Source organism: Plectropomus leopardus, chromosome 7, assembly GCF_008729295.1.
Source record: "Plectropomus leopardus isolate mb chromosome 7, YSFRI_Pleo_2.0, whole genome shotgun sequence".
In the NCBI taxonomy this organism is placed as follows: domain Eukaryota; kingdom Metazoa; phylum Chordata; class Actinopteri; order Perciformes; family Serranidae; genus Plectropomus; species Plectropomus leopardus.
The window spans coordinates 10,672,546-10,692,839 of NC_056469.1; the positions used below are offsets into that span (position 1 = coordinate 10,672,546).

General features: G+C 38.0%; 2 protein-coding genes across 6 annotated transcripts in view; one reads left to right on the forward strand and one right to left on the reverse strand.

Annotated features, from left to right (window-relative positions):
- The window catches only part of hpn (hepsin), a 19,343-nt gene extending 5,463 nt beyond the window's left edge, over positions 1-13,880 (forward strand). The window contains exons 3-13 of one of the 2 annotated variants that reach the window (XM_042490459.1): positions 5,160-5,267; positions 5,423-5,464; positions 6,627-6,756; positions 6,846-6,965; positions 7,165-7,205; positions 8,105-8,270; positions 8,355-8,545; positions 10,986-11,081; positions 11,965-12,107; positions 12,354-12,518; positions 13,003-13,880. In XM_042490459.1, the coding sequence (XP_042346393.1) occupies positions 5,160-5,267; positions 5,423-5,464; positions 6,627-6,756; positions 6,846-6,965; positions 7,165-7,205; positions 8,105-8,270; positions 8,355-8,545; positions 10,986-11,081; positions 11,965-12,107; positions 12,354-12,518; positions 13,003-13,047 (1,247 nt within the window). In that variant the 3' untranslated portion in view covers positions 13,048-13,880. Of the gene's footprint in view, positions 1-5,159; positions 5,268-5,422; positions 5,465-6,626; positions 6,757-6,845; positions 6,966-7,164; positions 7,206-8,104; positions 8,271-8,354; positions 8,546-10,985; positions 11,082-11,964; positions 12,108-12,353 lie in introns of both variants that reach the window. The other variant, XM_042490458.1, reaches the window with a different exon arrangement.
- A 416-nt stretch (positions 13,881-14,296) lies between these two features.
- Positions 14,297-20,294, reverse strand: LOC121945088 (B-cell receptor CD22-like). 4 transcript variants are annotated; one of them, XM_042489105.1, is made up of 10 exons: positions 20,184-20,272; positions 19,664-20,002; positions 19,352-19,576; positions 18,932-19,204; positions 17,683-17,970; positions 17,476-17,554; positions 16,771-16,801; positions 16,216-16,377; positions 16,061-16,137; positions 14,297-15,626 (listed from the first exon to the last, which is right to left on the reverse strand). In XM_042489105.1, exons 1-10 carry the CDS (start codon positions 20,221-20,223, stop codon positions 15,566-15,568), a joined length of 1,575 nt encoding a protein of 524 aa, XP_042345039.1. In that variant the 5' UTR covers positions 20,224-20,272; the 3' UTR covers positions 14,297-15,565. The 4 variants fall into 4 exon arrangements, 3 of the variants coding, with proteins under 3 accessions (XP_042345039.1, XP_042345038.1, XP_042345040.1); XM_042489104.1 differs by having other exon boundaries at positions 16,061-16,377; positions 20,184-20,275; XM_042489106.1 differs by lacking the exons at positions 14,297-15,626; positions 16,061-16,137; positions 16,771-16,801 and having other exon boundaries at positions 16,257-16,377; positions 20,184-20,291.

The following is a 20,294-nucleotide window of genomic DNA, read 5'->3' on the forward strand; positions in this document are numbered from 1 at the left end:
ACTGCTTCTATGAGTTGTTGCAGCTCTTTTGTAGAAAGAATTAATGTTGCCAACATCTAATCAAAGATGTAACTCTCTATCACTGTTTAAAATACAAAACAGCACCCACTGTCCAATAAGGAAGGGAGGGGAAAAAGAGGACAGGTATGGAAGGGGAGGAGGTGCAGACAGGAGGCTCAAAGAGAAAGAGGAAGGAGAGAGATGGCTACGGAAGGAGACAGTCAAGTTCCAGGTCGAGTTAGCCAGGGAGAGTAGTAGTGTGGAGGGAGGGAGCAGATGTGAGGAGATAGCGTAGAGAGAGGTTAAGGTCACTGGATTAGTAAGTCTACGCAGCTATCATGTTTCTTGATAACAACGTAAAAATGCGGCAACTGTGGGACCAAACAGTGGTAGTGGTTCTCTATAACACTGGTTCCTTGTCAGTCCTCGAGTTGTTTACTTTCATGGCTCCGGACACAAGTCTCAGGACTCTACATAGAAACTAAAGAAACTGACTTTGAGTTGGTTACTTGTTGTGCCCAATAGGGATGTCAGTTCTGGTTAGTAAGGCTTTGGACAGCCCTAAATCCAGCAGGTGGTATTGTAATGGTTGATTTAAAAGAAAAAACAGGAAAATAAGGTGAAATACTAGAGGCACCAGGGCTTGACATTTATGCTTGCCGGGACAAGTAAACTTTGTGTTCATGCAAGTGTAATGCCTCATGCAGTTGTCACATCAGGCAAAGTGAAAAATAAATGTTATGCTGAAGCATTATCTGAAAGTAAACTGTGCACTGTATCGCTGATGTGGAGCTTTCCCAGCTTAGTTACGTATGTGAGTCTGTCTCACCACCAAACGTTAAACAGGACTGATGAGAAAAATCAGACAAACTGGACACTATAGGAGTTAAAGCTGGAGTTGATAATGTCATAACCAACATAACATTACTAACCTTAAATGTCTCTATAATAAATATGACAAACAGCCCAGAAGCTAATGCAAAATGTCATGCTGTTTTCAAGAAAGCTCTGGTTTGATTGCATCCATTCCACAAGCTTTATCAATCAGCCTAGAACGGTAGTGTCTTTTTGGAGACTTTGATAAATAAATCCATAATGATAAATTCAACACTGAATGTCTTCTGTGATAATTTATCAACTTTTCCCAGTTGAAAATAGTTATTGTTGTTGTTATCCATCCATGATGCCTTTGTTGAACCAATCAGAGGCTTTGTTCCTGACTTGTCGACCAATCAAAGGGTTCGCTTTTGACTGTGTCAGACTGTGGCTAAAGCGAGAGTAACGTAGAAGTGGCTGAGACATGCCAAGTCAGGTAGTCTCTTACTGAAAGTAGCATTGCACTGCTGGCAGCAGCGGGTCTCTCTCAAGCCATCAGTGTTGTGTGTGTGTGTGTGTGTGTGTGTGTGTGTATGGAAATTAATTAATAAACCGTTCAAAAATATCCCAAGGCGTTGACAGATAAACAATAAACTGTTGAGAGCTGTGCAGGATTATTCTGGTTCTGCATCCAGATTTGCCTTTAATGCCCATAGCAGGAATTTTAAAAGCCTTCTTACTAAAACTGATGTCGGGATGATCCTGAAAAATTGTCCAGCCGCATAAAACACCTTTTCCTGTGAACATGTATATATGATTACTTTCCTTCAGTCATTTGCACAGAAAATGAGAAAGATCCAGATGTGAGAGAGCAGAGAAAGTGTTGCTGGAGGGAGACAGCAGCAGGAAGGAAACGCTGCATGTAGAGTGTTTTCTTTGATTAGATAGGAAATACTCATATACTTACTGTATCTCCAGTTGTTTCCTGGCACATTGATGGAAAGTATTACCATTACACTCCTGGCTGTTTCATGCAGTGATGAACAAAAAATCCACTCACTTATATAACCACTCAATTTTCCTGTTTTTTTATAACAAAATTACAGACACAGGCTCTACAGTAAATAGTCACTGGTGATGTAGGCCTACCTGATATCAGATTATATTTTCCCTCTTCCCATTGAAGCCATATCTTTCCTTGAACTGTTACCAGAAACAGACAAAATTATTTCCAAATGGAATAGAAATGATGTTTGAGACTACGTTAGGTTTCGGTTCCCAGGTGTAATCCGTCACTCCATCAGGTCTTTTTTACAGCAGGCATTTTGACATGTCATAGCTGGAAACACACAGGTGTCATTAATAACTATAAACTGCCATTGTTCGTGTTTGTTTATTCTCATGGCTAAATGTAGTGAAGCCATCGTTAATAATATCAGTAATATCTGCTTTCTCTGCTATGACAAGTCAAATTTTGGATGTGGAAGTGCATCAAACAATGATGTGATACAGGAAAAAAATATTAGTTTTAAATTCTTTACACAGGCGGAATTCCATTTAGCTGTTTCAGATTTAGGAACCTGGTATTATGCATGCTAGCTCACTGATTTGATTTGATTTGATTTGATTTGATTTGATTTGATTTGATTTGATTTGATTTGATTTGATTTGATTTGATTTGATTTGATTTGATTTGATTTGATTTGATTTGATTTGGTTTGAGCACATATTAAAAACAACAGTGTTTTGTATGCAGGGGAAACCCACAAAACACTCAAGGGGGTTAACAAAACTATCAATCAGTGCATACAGTGTCTCAGCATTGAATCAAAAGCAATTATAAAATTGTTAAATATATATGGGTGTGTGTGTGTGTGTGTGTGTGTGTGTGTGTGTGTAAAGACTATATTAAAAATATAAATAAGAAGGGACAGGCAGAAACAGGACAGAAATAATTATGTGAAGAAAAAGAAAAAGAGAAGAAAACGTAAACATAAGAAAAAAAACATGTCATGTAGAGCTATTGTTGAAGTAGGATATTTTTCACAGATCTTTTAAATGATGTTATGTTATGGTTACAACACGTCAGTTTGGCTGTAAGTGTGTCACACTCACTAGTTTAAGAATTACATTGTAGCCTTACATCTATTTTCCCTACTAAACAGAAAAATCCAACCGTACACACATCCAAATTCCACTCTTTCACCAAACAATGACTAACGTCAGCTTAACTGCCTTATTAGACCAAAAATGGATTAAAGCAACAGATAACATGATGTAGTTATGATTCACAGTTTTGTGATCTGAGCCAGTGTTTCTGTGTCAAGGGGTGTAATCTTGTCTCCTTCTTTTGCCTGCACTGTTGCTCAAACTTGATGATGATGATGATGATGATGATGATGATGATGATGATGATGATGATGATGATGATGATGGTGAATGTGGGTTTGTGCAAATGGTTGTTAGTTGGAAGTAAAATGAGGAGAGCTGTATGATAAGGGAAGTACTTGGCAGGCTGACAGTTCACATAAAAATAGGGTTTTTTTATGTTTAATAATATTTGCTCTTGTGCTAAACCTCTTCCCCTTTCCTCTACAACAACAAAAAGAAAATGTAAGAGAGAAAGAAAACAAGAGAAAACACACAGAAGACTGAAATACCAGTGGACCTTTCTAGGGCTACATTTAGCCAAAGAAAATCTTGGTCAACTAAAATTCTGCCTACTCTTCAACCGATCAATTAGTTGATGGGGGAAACATATCTGCACATTATCACTAGATTAACTTCGATTGCCACAATGCACCGAGTGCTTTCTTCTTGTTAGCGTTATGTGTCCTCCAAAGCGATTCTTTCCTGTCACAGGGCTCAACATTAAAACTTGCCCATGCCAAGTGAACTCTGTGTTCAAGAGATTGGAGTGCCTTAAGTGGAAAAAAAAGATCTCAAATTTAATCTAACATGCTAGATACGATAGAAGTTAACACTGGGGTTGCTGATGTCATATACACGGTAATGTCATTAAGGTTAAATTTCTCTGAAATGCTGATTGTGAGAGAGACTTGCTATTTTTAGCGCAGGAGCTAACGATAGCCATCCTGCCAATCCAACAAGGGCTCCACTGTGATCGTATCCCTTTCAGAAGCTTTGTAGTCCAGCTTTGAGCCGCAGCGTCTTTTTGGAAACTTTGTCCATAATGATAAATCCAGCTGTGAAGGTCTTCTGCAATGATTTATCTGTTTTTAAAAATGAGAGTTGAAAAATGTTTAATTTTAGGTAAAACACTGCACTCATTGTCACAGCTGTTCAATCACACTGGAGAAGGAGTGGGACAAACACAGCAAACACCAAACACCAACCATCACAGAGGACAAATACTAGAGCTGAACAACAACAGCTACCGATTCTACTGCGAAAAGAAACAATCTGGTGAACAAAAATTGTATCAAAGCGACACCAGTGATTGTTTGACCAATGACAATTTGGTTGGACAAGAGCACATCTACCAACCAATCAACCACAAGTTTACAGCCCAAGACCTTTCTTGCAACAGTAAGAGCTAAGGTAGAGCTAATGAGATTAGTTTTGGCTCTGTAACGTCATAAGTGTCCTAGTAAACCATTAAAGTGAGCCAATATGAATGATTTCCATTCCATCATATGCCTGCCATAAAAAAACGTATATTAACCTTAAGGCTGTGGGTCACATTGATAAACTCTGCTCAGAGCAGCAACAGGGGCAGAGCGGGACGAACAACACCCGCGTGCACGTGCACACACATACTGTATGTGCACACGGTACAAACATGGCACTATATACCAGTTTAAAAGTTTGTTCATGCTTTGTGGAGAAATGCTAGACTTTAGACTATTGATCTCATCAGTGTCATTTGTACTTTTCATTCTGTGCCAGGAAATGTGCAGCATGCCCTTTCGCATGGGACAGTGAGCTGATACTGGTCGCTTGACTGATGTTTGTTGTAGGATGGCTCAAGCTCCCAAAAAAAGCCTAAATTAAATACTAATGTCAACCTTTGCTGTGTATTATTTTGTCAGATGTTTGCATGCATATTTATATCTTTGCCAGCAGCAGTACAGTAAACTTAAGTTCGTTGTTATATTTAGGGGCAAACAGATTATATCCCCGGTCAATTATTGGGGTGGATATTTGGCATTTTGACGATTATCTATATCGCCATATTATTTTAATGATCGCTGATAAAATTAATTAATGAATTCACCCAGTGTCAGCATGGGAGGAACTTTTACTTTGTAAAACCTCAGGGAGCTATTTTTATTTATTCAAAATAAGCATATTTATATTCATGCATGTGTGTGCGTCTGCAGGGAACAGGGGAATCTCCCTGACCTGTGTGTTGACCCCCTGCCGTGTGATTGGGGTGTGTGTGATGCTGATGACCCTTGGAGCCATCGGAGCAGCCGTCTGGGCCGTAGGTCAGACCTCATGCTTTCACACATACACCTAGAGGCACATACTGTATTTTCACCAAACATACGATGATTATAATATTTTTTGTCTGATTATATTTTGTAGTTCTCATTGTCAAAACTCTGATGATCAGTATTTGTTTTTTATGACCCTTCTGTAGTTTCATACTGCACAATGGAGGAAGACACGGGACTGTATGATGGTGAGTGAGAGATGAGATGGTTTCAAATTCATAGATTTATAATAAGTAGTTTTATACTAGACTTTAAATTAAACTATAAAAAATATCAGATATCATAGGCGCACATGCTTACTCTTATTGTCTACAAAGGAGCAGTACGTTCTGATTATTGTATTTTGAGAAACTTAAATTACATTTTTTTCACAGCTGGCAAGGACGATGCAGCATGTTTTTAGTCCTGTTTCTCTTTTAGCAGAAACATAATACAAAGTTTAAAGCAATGTGTACATACAATTTGATTACTACTGGTATGATAATTACTATTATTAACACTCTAGCCAGGCTGGGCAGGTGATCAAAATGTATTTCCGTTCAAGATTTTGGCTGTCAGTGATTATGAAGACAAGATAATTGAGATGAAACCATTACTGTGCCACATTATTTTTGTTCTGTCTTGTTATAAATCCAGCACACTCCTTTCCTCAAAAGCACTGTGCTTACTGTTGCCAACTTATTTATTTTATTAATCTCTTTTATTTACATACATTTTAAAAACTTGTTTTACAGCTGAATTTAAGTTTGAGAAAATTTACTTTTGAAAAGACAAATTTGCTTTAGAAGTGTGATAAATGCATGATGTTCCCAAAATCAGTGAGTTGTTTTATTGTTTTTCATAAAGGTGATCCAAATATTTATCAAAATAATTGTGAGTGGGATTTTTGCCATAATCAAGCAGCCCTATCCTGTAGTCACTTGAATGAAACAAATATATCTTATGATTGTATATTTCCACAGTACATGCTGCAGATTCACTTGCAGTTGCAGGTTCATTTGTTTTTTAATTGTATTATCAACATAAAAGAACAGTGAGATAATTTACATTTTTAATAAAATTGGTTCTGCAGAAGCTGGAAACTAACATAATTTCACTGCCATTAAGAAAATCTTTAATTTAGATACTCATGCACAAAGAAGCTGGAGAAAGTTGCATTTGTGGTCTTTTCTATGTCACACATTGATATAATAGGAGCACGATATAAGCATGCAACTTTCTTTGGGCTAATAAAATAATACACAAATTATTATCAAGGTGAGCAAAAACAAATATATGTTAAAAGTAAAAAGGAGTGTGTGCTGTTATACCAAGCTTGTCTTAAAAGTAACCCTTTGTCTTTCCCTGCAGTCCAGGTAAATTCTGCAGACCAACGTCTCCGGGTCTTTGACCCAGCCCAGAAGAGGTGGCGTCAGGTGTGTTCCTCCTCAGCCAATGAGCTGCTAGCTAGCATCAGCTGTGAAGAAGTGGGTTTTATCAGGTGAGATATTTTTTACGTAAGTATATCTCCGTGTTTTTATGCAGCATTGTGTGACACAGGACTGAGGTGTGTGTGTGTATTGGTTTTAGTGTGGTGAATTACTCTGTCACATCGGTGTCAGAGGCCAGTGGAGATGGCGGGGAGTTCTTCTGTGTCAGACCGCAAGAGCTCAGCTATGGCAAGAAAATCAAAGACTCATTGTTCCCATGGTAACAAACACCTGTCTGTTCGATCCTGCACCTGTCTCACAGCAGTCTAACCTTCCTCCTCACTGTCCTCTCTGTTGTTCCTGCTGCCTTTTATTTCACTCTTCTGCTCTGTTGACAGAGAGCGCTGAACAGTAACTTAGTTTGGATGTTCTCTATTTCTCTGTCAGGCTGTTACTAACTCTGTCTGTCTTTGTTTCAGTGACTGTGAGAGCAGGGAGGTTCTCACACTGTTGTGTCAAGGTAAGATGTGATCTGCACTCACTTTGTCTGGCACACTGGCACACTTTTTATTCCGATACCTTGCGCCCATCACTCATCTTTCACCACATGCTGGGCCATACACCTTGTTATTTGTGCTTCTTAAGATGCTTTCACACTGCCGCACAGTAACTCGAAGCCCCGAATCATTTCAAAAGTGGGAAGGGAGCAGAGGGAAAGTGGGTAGCTGTATGATGGTTGCTACCCACTTTAATGTGCATGGATTTTGCTCAACCACGCAGATTTAATTGTGTTGAAGTTCTGGCGTTAGAGAGGGCGGGCATAACAGAAGCAGAAAGACAACAAGATGAAGGAGCTGATAATGTTAGTGTCTTAATACCTGGAGTTGTGCATCACTGCGATAGCAACCTACGTACGTCCTACGTACATAAGGACAACCAGGAAAAAACACTGGGCCTGCAATAACATTTCCACCAAACTTCAGGTGACTGGTAAATTGCTAATAAATCTAAGGTAATTTCAGCAATTTTCATTGTCTCGATACAGTATTTACACTTCACCAAGCTAGACTGCACTTCTGCCAGTGACGTTCACAAAAGTACCTGTCTGTCATCTTTAGCTGTGGATCACAACAACAGCTTCTTTTAAAAACACTTTTCTTTTTGGGGGAATGTTTTTGCAGGTAGGCAGTTGTCAGAGTGGTTGCCTGTCATGTGAAAGCACTTTACAAATGTTTTCTAGATCTTTTCAGCCTGCCAGCTGTCATTGTTTCTCTCCTTCTTCTTACTTATCTTACGTTCACTTTTTTCTACTCCTTCTCTCAGCCATTCTCATTCTTTCATAGGCTACCTTCACTCAATTTTATATGTCTAATTCTTTTCCCCACAGTCAGTTAACTCTCTCCTCTCTCTCCTCGGCAGACTGCGGCAGGAGAAGTTTCGCAGCGGACCGTATAGTAGGTGGCGTGGATGCCAGGCAGGGCAGTTGGCCCTGGCAGGTCAGATTGGAGTACGACGGAGCTCATCAGTGTGGAGGAGCCATCATCTCAAACCGCTGGATTGTCTCAGCAGCTCACTGCTTCCATGAGTAAGTAACCAAGCCTGACTTCATTCATAAATCAGGTTTTATGTTAATCACATGGTGGACAAATTGAATTATTTTTCATGCTAGGCGGCATCGCATTGTCAATCGCTGGCGTGTGCTGCTGGGGTCCATCTATAGTAAACCAGTCAACGCCAACGTGGCGGAGGTGAACACCATTGTTTACCACAGCAGCTACCTGCCCTTTGTAGATGCTAACATAGATGACAACAGCAGGGACATCGCTGTTCTGGCCCTCACCCAGCCCCTTACTTTCAACGGTAGGTCACACAATGTGACACACACATATTAATCAAATAAGAAACACACACTGACACATGCTGAGTATTTGATTGGTTGATGACAGTGATTAGAGATGAGGACAGAGACATGGAGAGAACTGGAGAGACACAAAGAGTCAGTCATTACAGTGATTTGCCTGCTTTAGGGTTCCTGTTTGCCAAATTCAAGTCAGCAGGACAAACATGTATTCAGCATAGTAATATATCAGCACTGAACAGGATGTGACCACCTGTTCCCCCTGTGCTGGATACTTGCTTTCTTATCCCAGCACTCCTTTAGTTAACGCTTAGGGGCTGTTTGGCACATTTTACATGCTTTGATAATGTTGGCTGTGTTCATGCATATGGCATACATTTTGGCAAGATTGTGAATTTTTGTTTAATTTTGGAATTTCCAGCTTAGCTCCCACAAAAAGTCTAAAATACACTGTGTAAAAAAAAAATCTTACATTCAGTGCAAAAAATATGGCCTTGTATCCCATTCAAACTGCAATTTTTGATCCTACAGCCATCAAAGCATGAAACATACATTGTATTATTTTTGGGTGTTTGCTTTGTAATTTGTAACTTTTACTATTTTCCATCTCATGATGTCATTTTTTACCATATTTGGCATATGGAGAAATACATTCAATTTCCACTAGATACACAAAAGATGTTGCAGTAAATCACTAACCTATCTCAGGCTGTGATAATAAAAAAACAACTGGCATTTGAAGATTTAAAATTCAAAAATGAATTAATGTTTGCTATTAATGATTAGGACTGATGTTGGTAAAAAATGTTACTCAATGAATGTAGAAAATCATATTCGTGTACGATATTTTTCATAGCCTGATTCCAAATAGCGCATTTTATGTGCAGAGTGGTATGAGTCTGACTATTGACACTCCACAAAAAAATAATAATATATAGAAAAATCAGTGTTGCTGCTAATCATTGACATATCCTAGATTGTGATAAAAACATGGTGGCATCATGACAAAAACCTGGCATTTAAAGGGTTAAAATTCTGAAAATGAATTAATGTTAATATTCATTTAAAAAAATCAATGAAAGTAGAAAATAATAGTGATGTATAATCATTTTTAAAGCTTGATTTTGAAAAGCACATTTTGTGGGCAGAGTGTGTGAATAAAATAAAGATATACAGGAAATGTCTTTGCAAACTGAGCAGGCATGAGGAAGCATTGGTGCACATGTTTATTAAGACCAGGATGTCTACTTGACTGTGAGTCAATTACTTTTACAAATTGTTGTTTGTATTGTAATACTTGTAATACCCTGAACCTATTAAAAAAATCTGCCCTTGATGAATACCCACCACCACCATTACAATAAATAAACTAAAACTAATACAAACAAAACATTTTTGAATAATAAAAACTAAACTGACACTAGCAAACCCATTCTAAGAGGAAGTAAACTGAAGTGAAAACAAAAATTAAAAGTAGAAAGAAAACCTCTTGAAAAATACAAAACTGTAATGACTCTAAATGACAAATATCCAAATGCAAATATACTGTATTGATGTGTTCTATACTGACCAAGAAGAGGAAAGTGATGAAGAGACATGGACATACAGGAACAACACAGTGGCTCAAGTTTCTGAAATGCAAATTAAACTTGTTTTGAAGTCACGTCAAAATGTGCTTGTTCACACCAATGTTTTGATAATTGTTGAGTTACTGATGTTGATTATTAACACGTACTACTTTGCAGCAGAAGAAACTTGTAAAGGAAACTTTTAAAGTGGTGTTTCAGTACATCGTGTCTGACATCTAGTGTTCAAACTTCATTATTACCACCATGGCATGAGGTTCACTGGAGGGAAAATAACACAAGTGGAAAATAATAAAAGTTAAATGGATTTCTAGGGAGTGTTTCAATGTTTTTTGATGGACTAATAGAAATACATGTGGTATGTGGATTTAGTCTCCTGTATCTTTACTGTTTTTAATGTTGTGGGTGATAAGTTACTCACCTGTTTCATACATATTTTGTGAATTCACCCTTGACTTAGACAGCATGATCCAGTGTGAATTGATTTCTTTTATCCTTTGTACAGATGGCAGTAAAAGCAAAGATATTACATATGACTGGGAGCGAGAACAAGACAGGAGCTAACCTAAAAATTAGACTAAACCTGACAAAAATCTACAGTTTCAGTTCATTAGTACTTCATATAGTAAGAATGGTGGTTCTTGGCCATTAATTACTCCATGCATCAATTAACAATGACTGATGTAAGGCCATAATAGACTGGAACCCATTTATCTTCACTGTTACTTATCATGCTTACAGTATAGAAGTGTTTCTTCTTGACCAAGGACATTGTGTATGATTTTGGGTGTGTGTTTAATGGTGTTTGATGTGTTTAGTTCTGTCTTAATACATATGTTTGTGTGTTTGTGTGCAGAATATATCCAGCCTATTTGCCTGCCAGCATATGGTCAAAGACTGATAGACGGACAGATGGGAACAGTAACAGGCTGGGGAAATGTAGATTACTATGGTGAGTTCACATTTCATTATAGCTGTACTGTATATACTATAATATACCAAATTTGATGTGGAGTGGCATTACTTGTATCAAAGAGCTTGATATGTTCTAACATAACAAACAGCACAGTGTGCACTTTGATCTGCATAAGTATATAGAGAGGTGAGACAATAAATGAGTCTTGATATATAAAAATCTTAAAAGGACCAACAGCAATTGATACATAAATGCTTCTTTTTAGATGAAACCACTCTATAGTATAGTTTCTTTGATGCCTCCAATCCAGCGACAGCCCTGGCTAGAGGCATTATGTTTGGGCTGTCCGTTTGTTTTCATTCTTGAGAACGCAATATCTCATGAGGTAATTTTTTCAAATTTGGCACAAACGTCCTCTCGGACTCAACAGAACAGATTAGAATTTGGTGGTCAAAGGTCAAACGTCACTGACCTCACAAAATGTGTTTTTTGGCCATAAATCAAGGATTCAAATGCCAGTTATGACAACATTTCACACAGACGTCTAATAGCATAAAATGATGAAAAGTGATGACATTTTATGCCCAAAAGGCCAAAGGTCAACTTCACTGTGACATCACAATGCTCTGCAAAAACACTTTTCTGGCCATCATTCATTACTCAGGAAAAGAGGGGGAGACATTTGTTCAGATACTGACTTGGTGACACTTATCTTAGGTGTTCTCATTGAAACTGTGCTTAGTGTGTAGATCTCTTGTGCTGCCAGGGGAACAATGTGTGTGAAGCATCCACGTTTTAGAATAGGTAGCTTCTTTGAATGTATGTATGCATATAAACTGTAACTGTAACTTGCCTGTTTTACGACGGTGTTAAACCCACGAGGCAGTCATTCTAGTTTTTATTGTTTTCTCAATTGCAGGTATTCAAGCAGAAGTTCTCCAGGAAGCGCATGTCCCCATCATCAGTGATGCCGTCTGTAACGCTCCTGATTACTATGACAATCAGATCACCACCAGTATGTTCTGTGCAGGTTATGAGAAAGGAGAAACTGATGCCTGCCAGGTCAGAGCAAGCCTGTGTTTCATATTTGCTGCTGTGTTTGGGTTTCTAACAAGAGAGCTGCATTTTCTGATATGTCCTCAAATGCTGTTTAATGTGATGCTTGTTTCGCTGTCTGTGTGGGCCAAAATGCATATTCCTGGTTGTTTGACATGTTTTTACAATCCTATTTACTTAAATCTCTGTTGATGACTGCCTAAAACAGACTGTTCTAATGTGTGAATGAACTGCTGTAACCTGTGGTTTCAGGGAGACAGTGGTGGACCCTTCGTAGCAGACGACTGCCTGTCTAAGACCAGGCGCTATCGTCTGCTGGGGGTGGTGAGCTGGGGAATAGGTTGTGCCATGGCCAAGAAACCTGGTGTCTACACCAGAGTGTCCCGATTTCTGCCCTGGATATCCACGGCCATGAGGGTGACAGACTGCACACACTATTTATACATTATACATATTATACATTTTTATTGCAACATTGTATTTTATTGTGGCTTCACAATGTTTTAATAAAAAGTAAGAACAATCACAAAGGAATGCCCTCACCTATTGAACTGACTGCCTATACACACAGAAAAATAACTTAGTGGCATTCAGGTCATCTTTAAACCATTCACCAACAACACAACAACACTTTCCCACACCTCCAAATATAAATACAGATGGCCTCATTCTCACTGTCAAAAATATCGTAAAGCTTTAACATTTTAACATGTATTTGCCAAATTAAGTAAAAAATGTCTTAATAAAGTGTTGCCACCACCAAGTCCACAAACATCATGTTCAGGGTTACAACATTAATATCACATACAACATTCAAGATTGGTGTTGAAGTTTTAGTCATCCACATCTATATATTTTTGCAGATGTGATTAATATTTATGCTCTCATCCGTCTCCTTCAGAACTATCAGAACTCACCGGGGCTTCACAAAATGGCTAGGACATGAGATTCCTGCTCCCATGTTTCCACTTTTTCTACTCGTGGAAGACAATTTTAAAAGTCCTTGAAGATGTCATCGGGGACTGTTGGACATGCAGAAGAAAAGCTGTGAAGTTCCCCTTGTATCACTGCTGCTAGATTCTCCTGCTTACCTAAAAAGTTTTTCTTCCTGAACCTTCCCACATTGTTCAGTGTCCACCTATAACATCCTCCCCTGTATCTTTGCAGAGATACACAGACAGAGCTCCTAAAGGAACATTAAGCATTCAGCAAAGAATGATTGAAGTTGACTATCTTTATTATGAAGTAAAATGTTTATAAAAGTAAAAAAAATGGAAAAATATTAGAATAAACGCACTGGATTTATGATACCAGTTTTGTAAAATATGATGAGATTACTTTTCTGAGATGACCTTTTTTCCCTTCTCTCTCTCTGTCTTTTTTTTTTTTTTTTTTTTGCTGCTTACGACTGTGATGTCACCAGAAGTCAAGTCCTAAATAACCACTATAACTTGTAAGCTAAACCAAAAAAAATGAATTAAAACTTGTAAAACTCCCCTTAAAAGGACATTTCACCCCATAGCAGTCTCATGTTGAAGCTATTTTTTTCTACAGAGCTACAAAAGGAGGCTTGCACTACTCATGGACGAGAGGCTCATGCTTGTGACAGCGCGAAATATAAACATTAATAGCGTGCTCCTCAGCTGAGCTGTAACATTAGCTAGCTCAGTGGTGCTATGTGAGCTAGCTTTCTCGTGTGCGATGATTCAGTTTGTGGGTGTAGTTCAGTAGAAAGAAAATAGTTTCTACATGAAACTGCTCACAACAAGTCTGTGGATTATCTGTAGTGACTGGGTCATGATTTCTGGAAAGAGACATTGCTGTTGTGTATTTCAAATGTATTTTTTTTAGCACTTTGAGCCCCAAAAGCTGAGCCCCATCTGGCTCCACTATGATGAAGAGAAGGCAGACATCTCTGCGACTGATAACTGTATTTTTGATTCCGAGTTGGACTGTGCCTTTAAGAATCCTAGACGTAATTATGAGGATTCATACAATAAGGGAAGTAAGTCTCTTACGTAGAGGTTTAATCTTTTTCCACGAGTCAATTTCCTCAGTGACGGACTTCCTGCAGCCTCAATGCACTGTTGATTTGTAAAAAAAAAAAAAAAAAACAGTAAAGAACTTGTGCAAACCCAAATCTTTTATTCCTTTTACATTGTGCACACTCTTAGACATTTAGAGATCTGATATGTCAGCCAATCATGTGTAGTGCTACTGGATTACTAAAACATGTTGAGCTTTTTCAGCATTTTGTAAAATCACAGAACAAATGAAACATTCCACATCAGAAAGATTTTTTTTTATTTTTATAATTCAACTCTGACTTGTGTGATATACAGTATGTCATGTCTTTCATATGCAGTAGCCTGACTTAAGTATGAAAAATAATTATTCATTCAAGGTCTGTCTTTGGCCACTTCCCTCTTGAACTGGTGAAGAAGTTGCTCATACTGAAATCAGTATTTTGTTAATGTATTGTAAATATTAGTCAATGTCTTGTTTATGTGTGTATGAGACATGTTAAAGATGTCTTTGTGATCCACAGATCTAAAAGCCAAGAGTGCAATAGCAACCGAAATCAGAAAATATTTCTTTTAATGAAGCAAATATTGATTACAGAATGACGTCTCATTATATTAACTGGCTGGAGTGTGTATACTCAGCCATAACCAATGTATAGTATTGCATACTAAAACTCCCTGTCTGCTCCCACAGTAATATTTAACATAAAGCACAATAAAGTATTTCAACAATATGCTAAGTTTTGGGTCGATACTTGCTAACTTGGATGGTTCAGACGATGTAAGACATCCGGACACAAAGAGGTTTGCTTTGGATGTGAAAACAACTGAAAAGTGTCTTTTCTGGGACTGATTTCTAGCTCTAAAAATAATGCAAACTGCATATATGTCCCAAACTTCTCACCACTTTGAAATTAAGTTAACATACATTTATAGCAATCATGATTTGTGCAAGAGAAATATATTTTGTAATGTGAAAATTTTTGCATTGTGTATTGAAATAAAAACATCTTACAGAGTTACTGTGCAATAAAATCAGTCATTTTTATAAATCTGTACAGACTGCTGTAAGGAATCGTTTTACAGTAGTATCCTACAGGGACACAACAGAATAAAATAAATACAGCCATTCCTTTAGTATATCAAAAATATTCAAGGTAAAATGAAATACCTACACTGGTATTCAGTAAATATTACTGGACAAAATAGAAGAAAAAAAGTGTGCAAAAACATAAATTGATACCAACAAAAAATGTGAACAATTGTGAAAGAAGTGTTGTTTTAATATTATTAAATTTGCTTTAAGAGCTCCATTTAACTCTCCTGAGAGACTGAGCATTGAACTTTCATAACTTATTTTAAGACGTCACACAGCAAGCCTACAGAGGTTTCTTCATGATGATAAAACTGTTAAAAAGGAGTGAAAGGTTACAATCAAGCTCAGCTGGATTTAACGACTGAGGCGTAGATCACAGAGTTGTCGCTGTCTCTGCCTTTGGACCTGAAGAGGAAAATATGGCATTTGTAAATTTCAAACCAAACTGCAGCCTGTGGATACCCTGACACAGATGCCTTCCGCCACATACCGATACATCAGTCAAGAATTCTTTTTATTCAAAAACCTTTTTTTCCCATTGCACCGAAAAAAACTGTACAGCTTAAGTATAATTGTGTTATCAAAAGGACTGTATAGAGACCATGTCCTCTGTAACAATATTTCTGTTAATTTGTGGACTGTAATGACCTGAAAAGAAGTTTACATATGATTACATACATGTTACACATGTTGGGGCTTTGTAATATTTTAGAGTTACTAGAGTTAATACTTAGATTTAGCATTTCAAATAAAAAAAAAAAGTACAGAAAACAAAATATCCCAGAATGAATAATTATTCATTTCTGTCTAATTCTAAGAAAAATGTTAAGTAAACCTACCGGGAGTTACTTGTGGATCTGCTGGGTTTAATGGTCACGTTTGTGTAGGTGACCTCATCTTCATAAGACGTGCGGGCCTGAGGGGAGAGGAGAGGAGTCACTTTATTTAAAATCTGATTGTGTTGGGTAGAGATGTGTTTGTGCACCATATTTACATTGTGTCCATGGTGTGACTTCCTCTGTGAATGAGGACTAAAGTCCAGAGCGGCTATAACAGGTGGAGGAGATGATGGCAACAAGTTGATGTTGGCATAAACACTGTTTGGTGGATCTTCAGAGGCTAAAGAGCTCGAGCCTCTCCCGCTGAGCGCAGGCAGCTGGAATGGAAACAACAGGTAGGATTATATTTTCTGCTAAATGATCCATTAACAGTTTATTGCTTCACTGTAGCTGCCTGTTGGGACTTTTAAGCACGTGCTTTGGCTCCACTAAAGTTTCTGGTATTGCTTAAACAAAATAAAGTGAAAGGCAATTTAGAAACAGAACATTTCATAATCAGGAAACACCACAGGGATTTGTTCTTGAATTTTTTGTTGGTAGATGGCATTAAAATAGTTCATATCCTCATTTAAAGATCACTTTTATTTTTGTCTATGCTACTCATTGTAAGCTTGAGAAGGAACTTAGAATTTCCCCAAATCCTTGACACTTAATCGTGAGGTTTAATCATATTCCTGAGTGATTTAATGACTTATATTAGAAGTACTCACTTTTTTCTCTTCTAGGACCCTGCGTTTCATCCTATCAAGGTTTAAAAAAAAAAAGTCAGTAAACAAAAACATTATTGTCAGTTCTCTCAGAACAGAACAATTATTGAAATGTTGCTCAACCCTCTATGTGACATTTTAGAGAAGTTGCTATGTAATGACGGGAAACCCAGCCAAATGACACTTCTATAAATTGTTGCTCAATGCACTTGTAATTTCACCGACCATCATTTTTTCACTTTATGAGAGACAAGCTGTAGGAAACTATTAGTTTACGTCAAATAAATAGTTTTTATGATCTTTATTTATCATAACTCACAATATATATATCTTTTCTCAAATACAATCAGTGAAATATACATTGGAATTCTGTATCTATGCCAAGTTATTTGAAAGATTAAAATAAAAAAAAAAACTCTTCTAGCTACAGATCATGATTCAATATGTTAACACACAAACTCAGACTTAAATAATCAACATATTTATATGCCTGAGCCAATGGCATGTATGAGTATGTGGTTAAAATTGGAAATAAAGCTGAAATGAAGATGAGAAACAGAGCACATGCTGCCCCACATGCAGCTATGGCAACATTAGGTAAAAACACATCAGAAAAGTTGCATAATATGTGGAAAACGAGAGGGTGAACATTAATAATGACATGAATCATTCAGTCACACTCCCTCTCTCCATCATCCATTGACTCACCACAACAAAAGAAGAGCTAACACAAGTGTCAGCAAAACAAAGATGCCAATTCCAGCTACGACTGCAAGGGACCGGATGCCTTAGGACAAACACACTGTTTGGTTAGATTACTGCTGGTAGAGTCAGAAATCAAGTACGTTAAATGTAAAATGAAGATGAAATATATAGAGGAGCAGATCAGTGTAAATAGATGAAGATGACACAAACCATGCTGCTTTTCTTTCATGGTGATCAGAACCTCAGTGGAGTTGTTTTCTCCCAGTTTGTTCCTGGCCTGGCAGAGGTAGAGTCCAGTGTGGGACGCCTCCACAGAGGGCAGAGACAGCACCTGTCCTGAGCCCACATGGAGCATGGAGCTGAGACCAGAGGCAGGTGCTCTGTACCAGCTGTAACTGTCCGCTGGAGGGTTAGCAGAACTGCTGCAGGTCAGATTTACACTGCTGCCCTCAACAACATACAGCGGGTCCATTGAAATGGAAATGTTCTCTGGACGGTCTGAAAAAAGTAAAACACAGAACATGTTAACAGTTTCATTCCAAAATGTTTGGGAGATCAATAGTATTCTCAAAGCAGAAGAAGACAGCATATTACAGCAGCAGCTGCCAACCCGGGGAACAGGAGTGACTGAAAGGCTGAAAAGATTAAAAAATATTTCACACCGAACACAATTTTGCCTACATTTTTCCTCACTTTTCTTGTATTTTTCTTTCTTCCTTGGGACTACAGGATACATTTAGCTCAACAGAAGTCTAAAAATCTTTAAAATGAATTAATCTAAAATGGAAAAAACCATCTTTGGATGAACAGCTCACAGCTATGGCCATAACTTGCATAACGCATGATTCATTTTAAATGGTCATAGTAACCAATAAAGTGAAGCGCAATCAGACATTAATAATGTATTTATGCACTTGTCAAGATATCACACACTGACTTTTCTCCAAAAGTTAAAGGAATACTTAACCCACATATGAAATTTGCATATCACCTTGTCATGCTGTGTAACACTGAATTTGTAAAGGAAACTGTTTCTCATGCATGCCTCCACAGAATTAACATGATCACGTCTTTGATTTCTTTCCCCTTCAAAGTTAGTCAGCATTTGAGCTTTCAGTCAGATCTATGAATAAGTATGTTCCACTGTATGATATTACATCAGTATGACAATTTTATGAGCACTTCCACTCTTGCTGAACCTTTCACGGTTTGTTCAGTCAGAACTTTTTCACACATCCTGATAGTCTGATAACAGACAGACGGACAGGAATTATAATAAAACTAAGAGAAAGTTGAGATATGGGATGGCTGCTTTGAATTGGCACATGACTGACTGTTGCATTGAACTTCTGCTGTCGAGGGTGAATTTTTGACACTTCTGGAAAGTAAAAAATTGTAACAAACTCTAACATGAACATCTGAAACCAGACCTCTGAGTCTGACATCTGAGCAGACTTACAGCGGACATCCAGGTGAACCTCAGTAGAGTTGATTAGGTAGACGCCCCTCCAGCTGATGTTGTTCCAGGCCTGGCAGTAGTACAGTCCACTGTGGCTCGGCTGGACGTCAGAGAGGGTGCGTTTCTGTCCTGAATTGAGAAAGTGTCCGTCTTTATACATTCTGTATCCACTTTGTGCTACAGGTGGGTTGGCATCACTGCTGCAGGTGAGAGTCACTGAACTCCCTTTCATGACCGAAGGACTCATCGACAATGTGACTTTTTTGGGGGCATCTGATCGAGAGGAAATGATTAGAATCACAGAGTTATCAAAAATGCTGAATCGACACAGCCCAAAAGGTATTCAGGGTGTTTTAAATAGTGTAATAACTTAGATAAAGGGAACATGTTGAGTTTTGAAATGTTTACTCGTTAACTTACATTCAACACTGAGAGCCACAGAGGCAGATCTGACTGCCTCTTGTCCCAGGACAGCACAATAATACCTCCCAGCATCCTCTCTCCTAGCCTGGAAGACTGGATTTGGTACACGTTGTCCATCTCTGAACCAGACAATGTTCACAGGCGTAGGACAACCCGGCAGACAGGTCAGACTGACCTTATCTCCCTCTGTCACTGTGCTCGGCTGCACAACAGCGGTCAGCTCTGATTCAGACACAGAAACTCGTTTATTTCACCAGAACAAATTAAAAGCATGTGGAACTGACTTTTTCCCCATTATTTAATTCTTACTTTTTACAGACAAGTGAGCTGATGTTTTACTCCTCCATCTGTCCAGTGTTGTCACAAAATTAAAAAAATATGCTCCTTCATCCGTGTCCTGGACATCACTGATCTTCAGACTGCAGTCACTCCAGTAGTTGCCCACATATTTAAAGTGGTCTGGGGGCGAAGAGAGTCCTGAAAGGTAATACTGCCTCCACTTGCCAGATACAAACAAGGCTTTAGACCAGCTGACTGAAGTGACAATGTGACCTAAAGGATAGTCGTACTCGCACTTGATAATGACTGATGTTCCTTTTAAAGCACAATGATCTTTGTAGGTCACCCTCCAATTTCCACTCAAGACACCTTTGGGCAAAAATACAAAAGATACAGTCGATTAAATTTAGCCATAGCTTAGCTTTTTTGATAATAACTGAATGGTATGATATGTATTGACTTGATTTAAGTTCTAAGCAACAGTTGCATAATCATTTGATTGTAGTTAACACTTCTTCCACGCATTAAAAAAAAAAATGTTTTTCCTTACCTGGAATCACAACCAGAACAATCAGAATCAAACTTTCCATTGTTAAAATCAACCTGCAACAATAATAATAATACAGGACACAGATTACTCTACAGTCTGATATCAGCAGGA

Coding starts and splice junctions, on each gene's coding strand:
- LOC121945088 (XM_042489104.1), bottom strand. CDS start 20,223: ATGGAAAGTTTGATTCTGATTGTTCTGGTTGTGATTCCAG. Junction 20,003..20,183: donor TGTTCTGGTTGTGATTCCAG/GTAAGGAAAAAC, acceptor TTTTGCCCAAAG/GTGTCTTGAGTGGAAATTGG. Junction 17,555..17,682: donor CATGAAAGAAAAGCAGCATG/GTTTGTGTCATC, acceptor GTTTGTCCTAAG/GCATCCGGTCCCTTGCAGTC.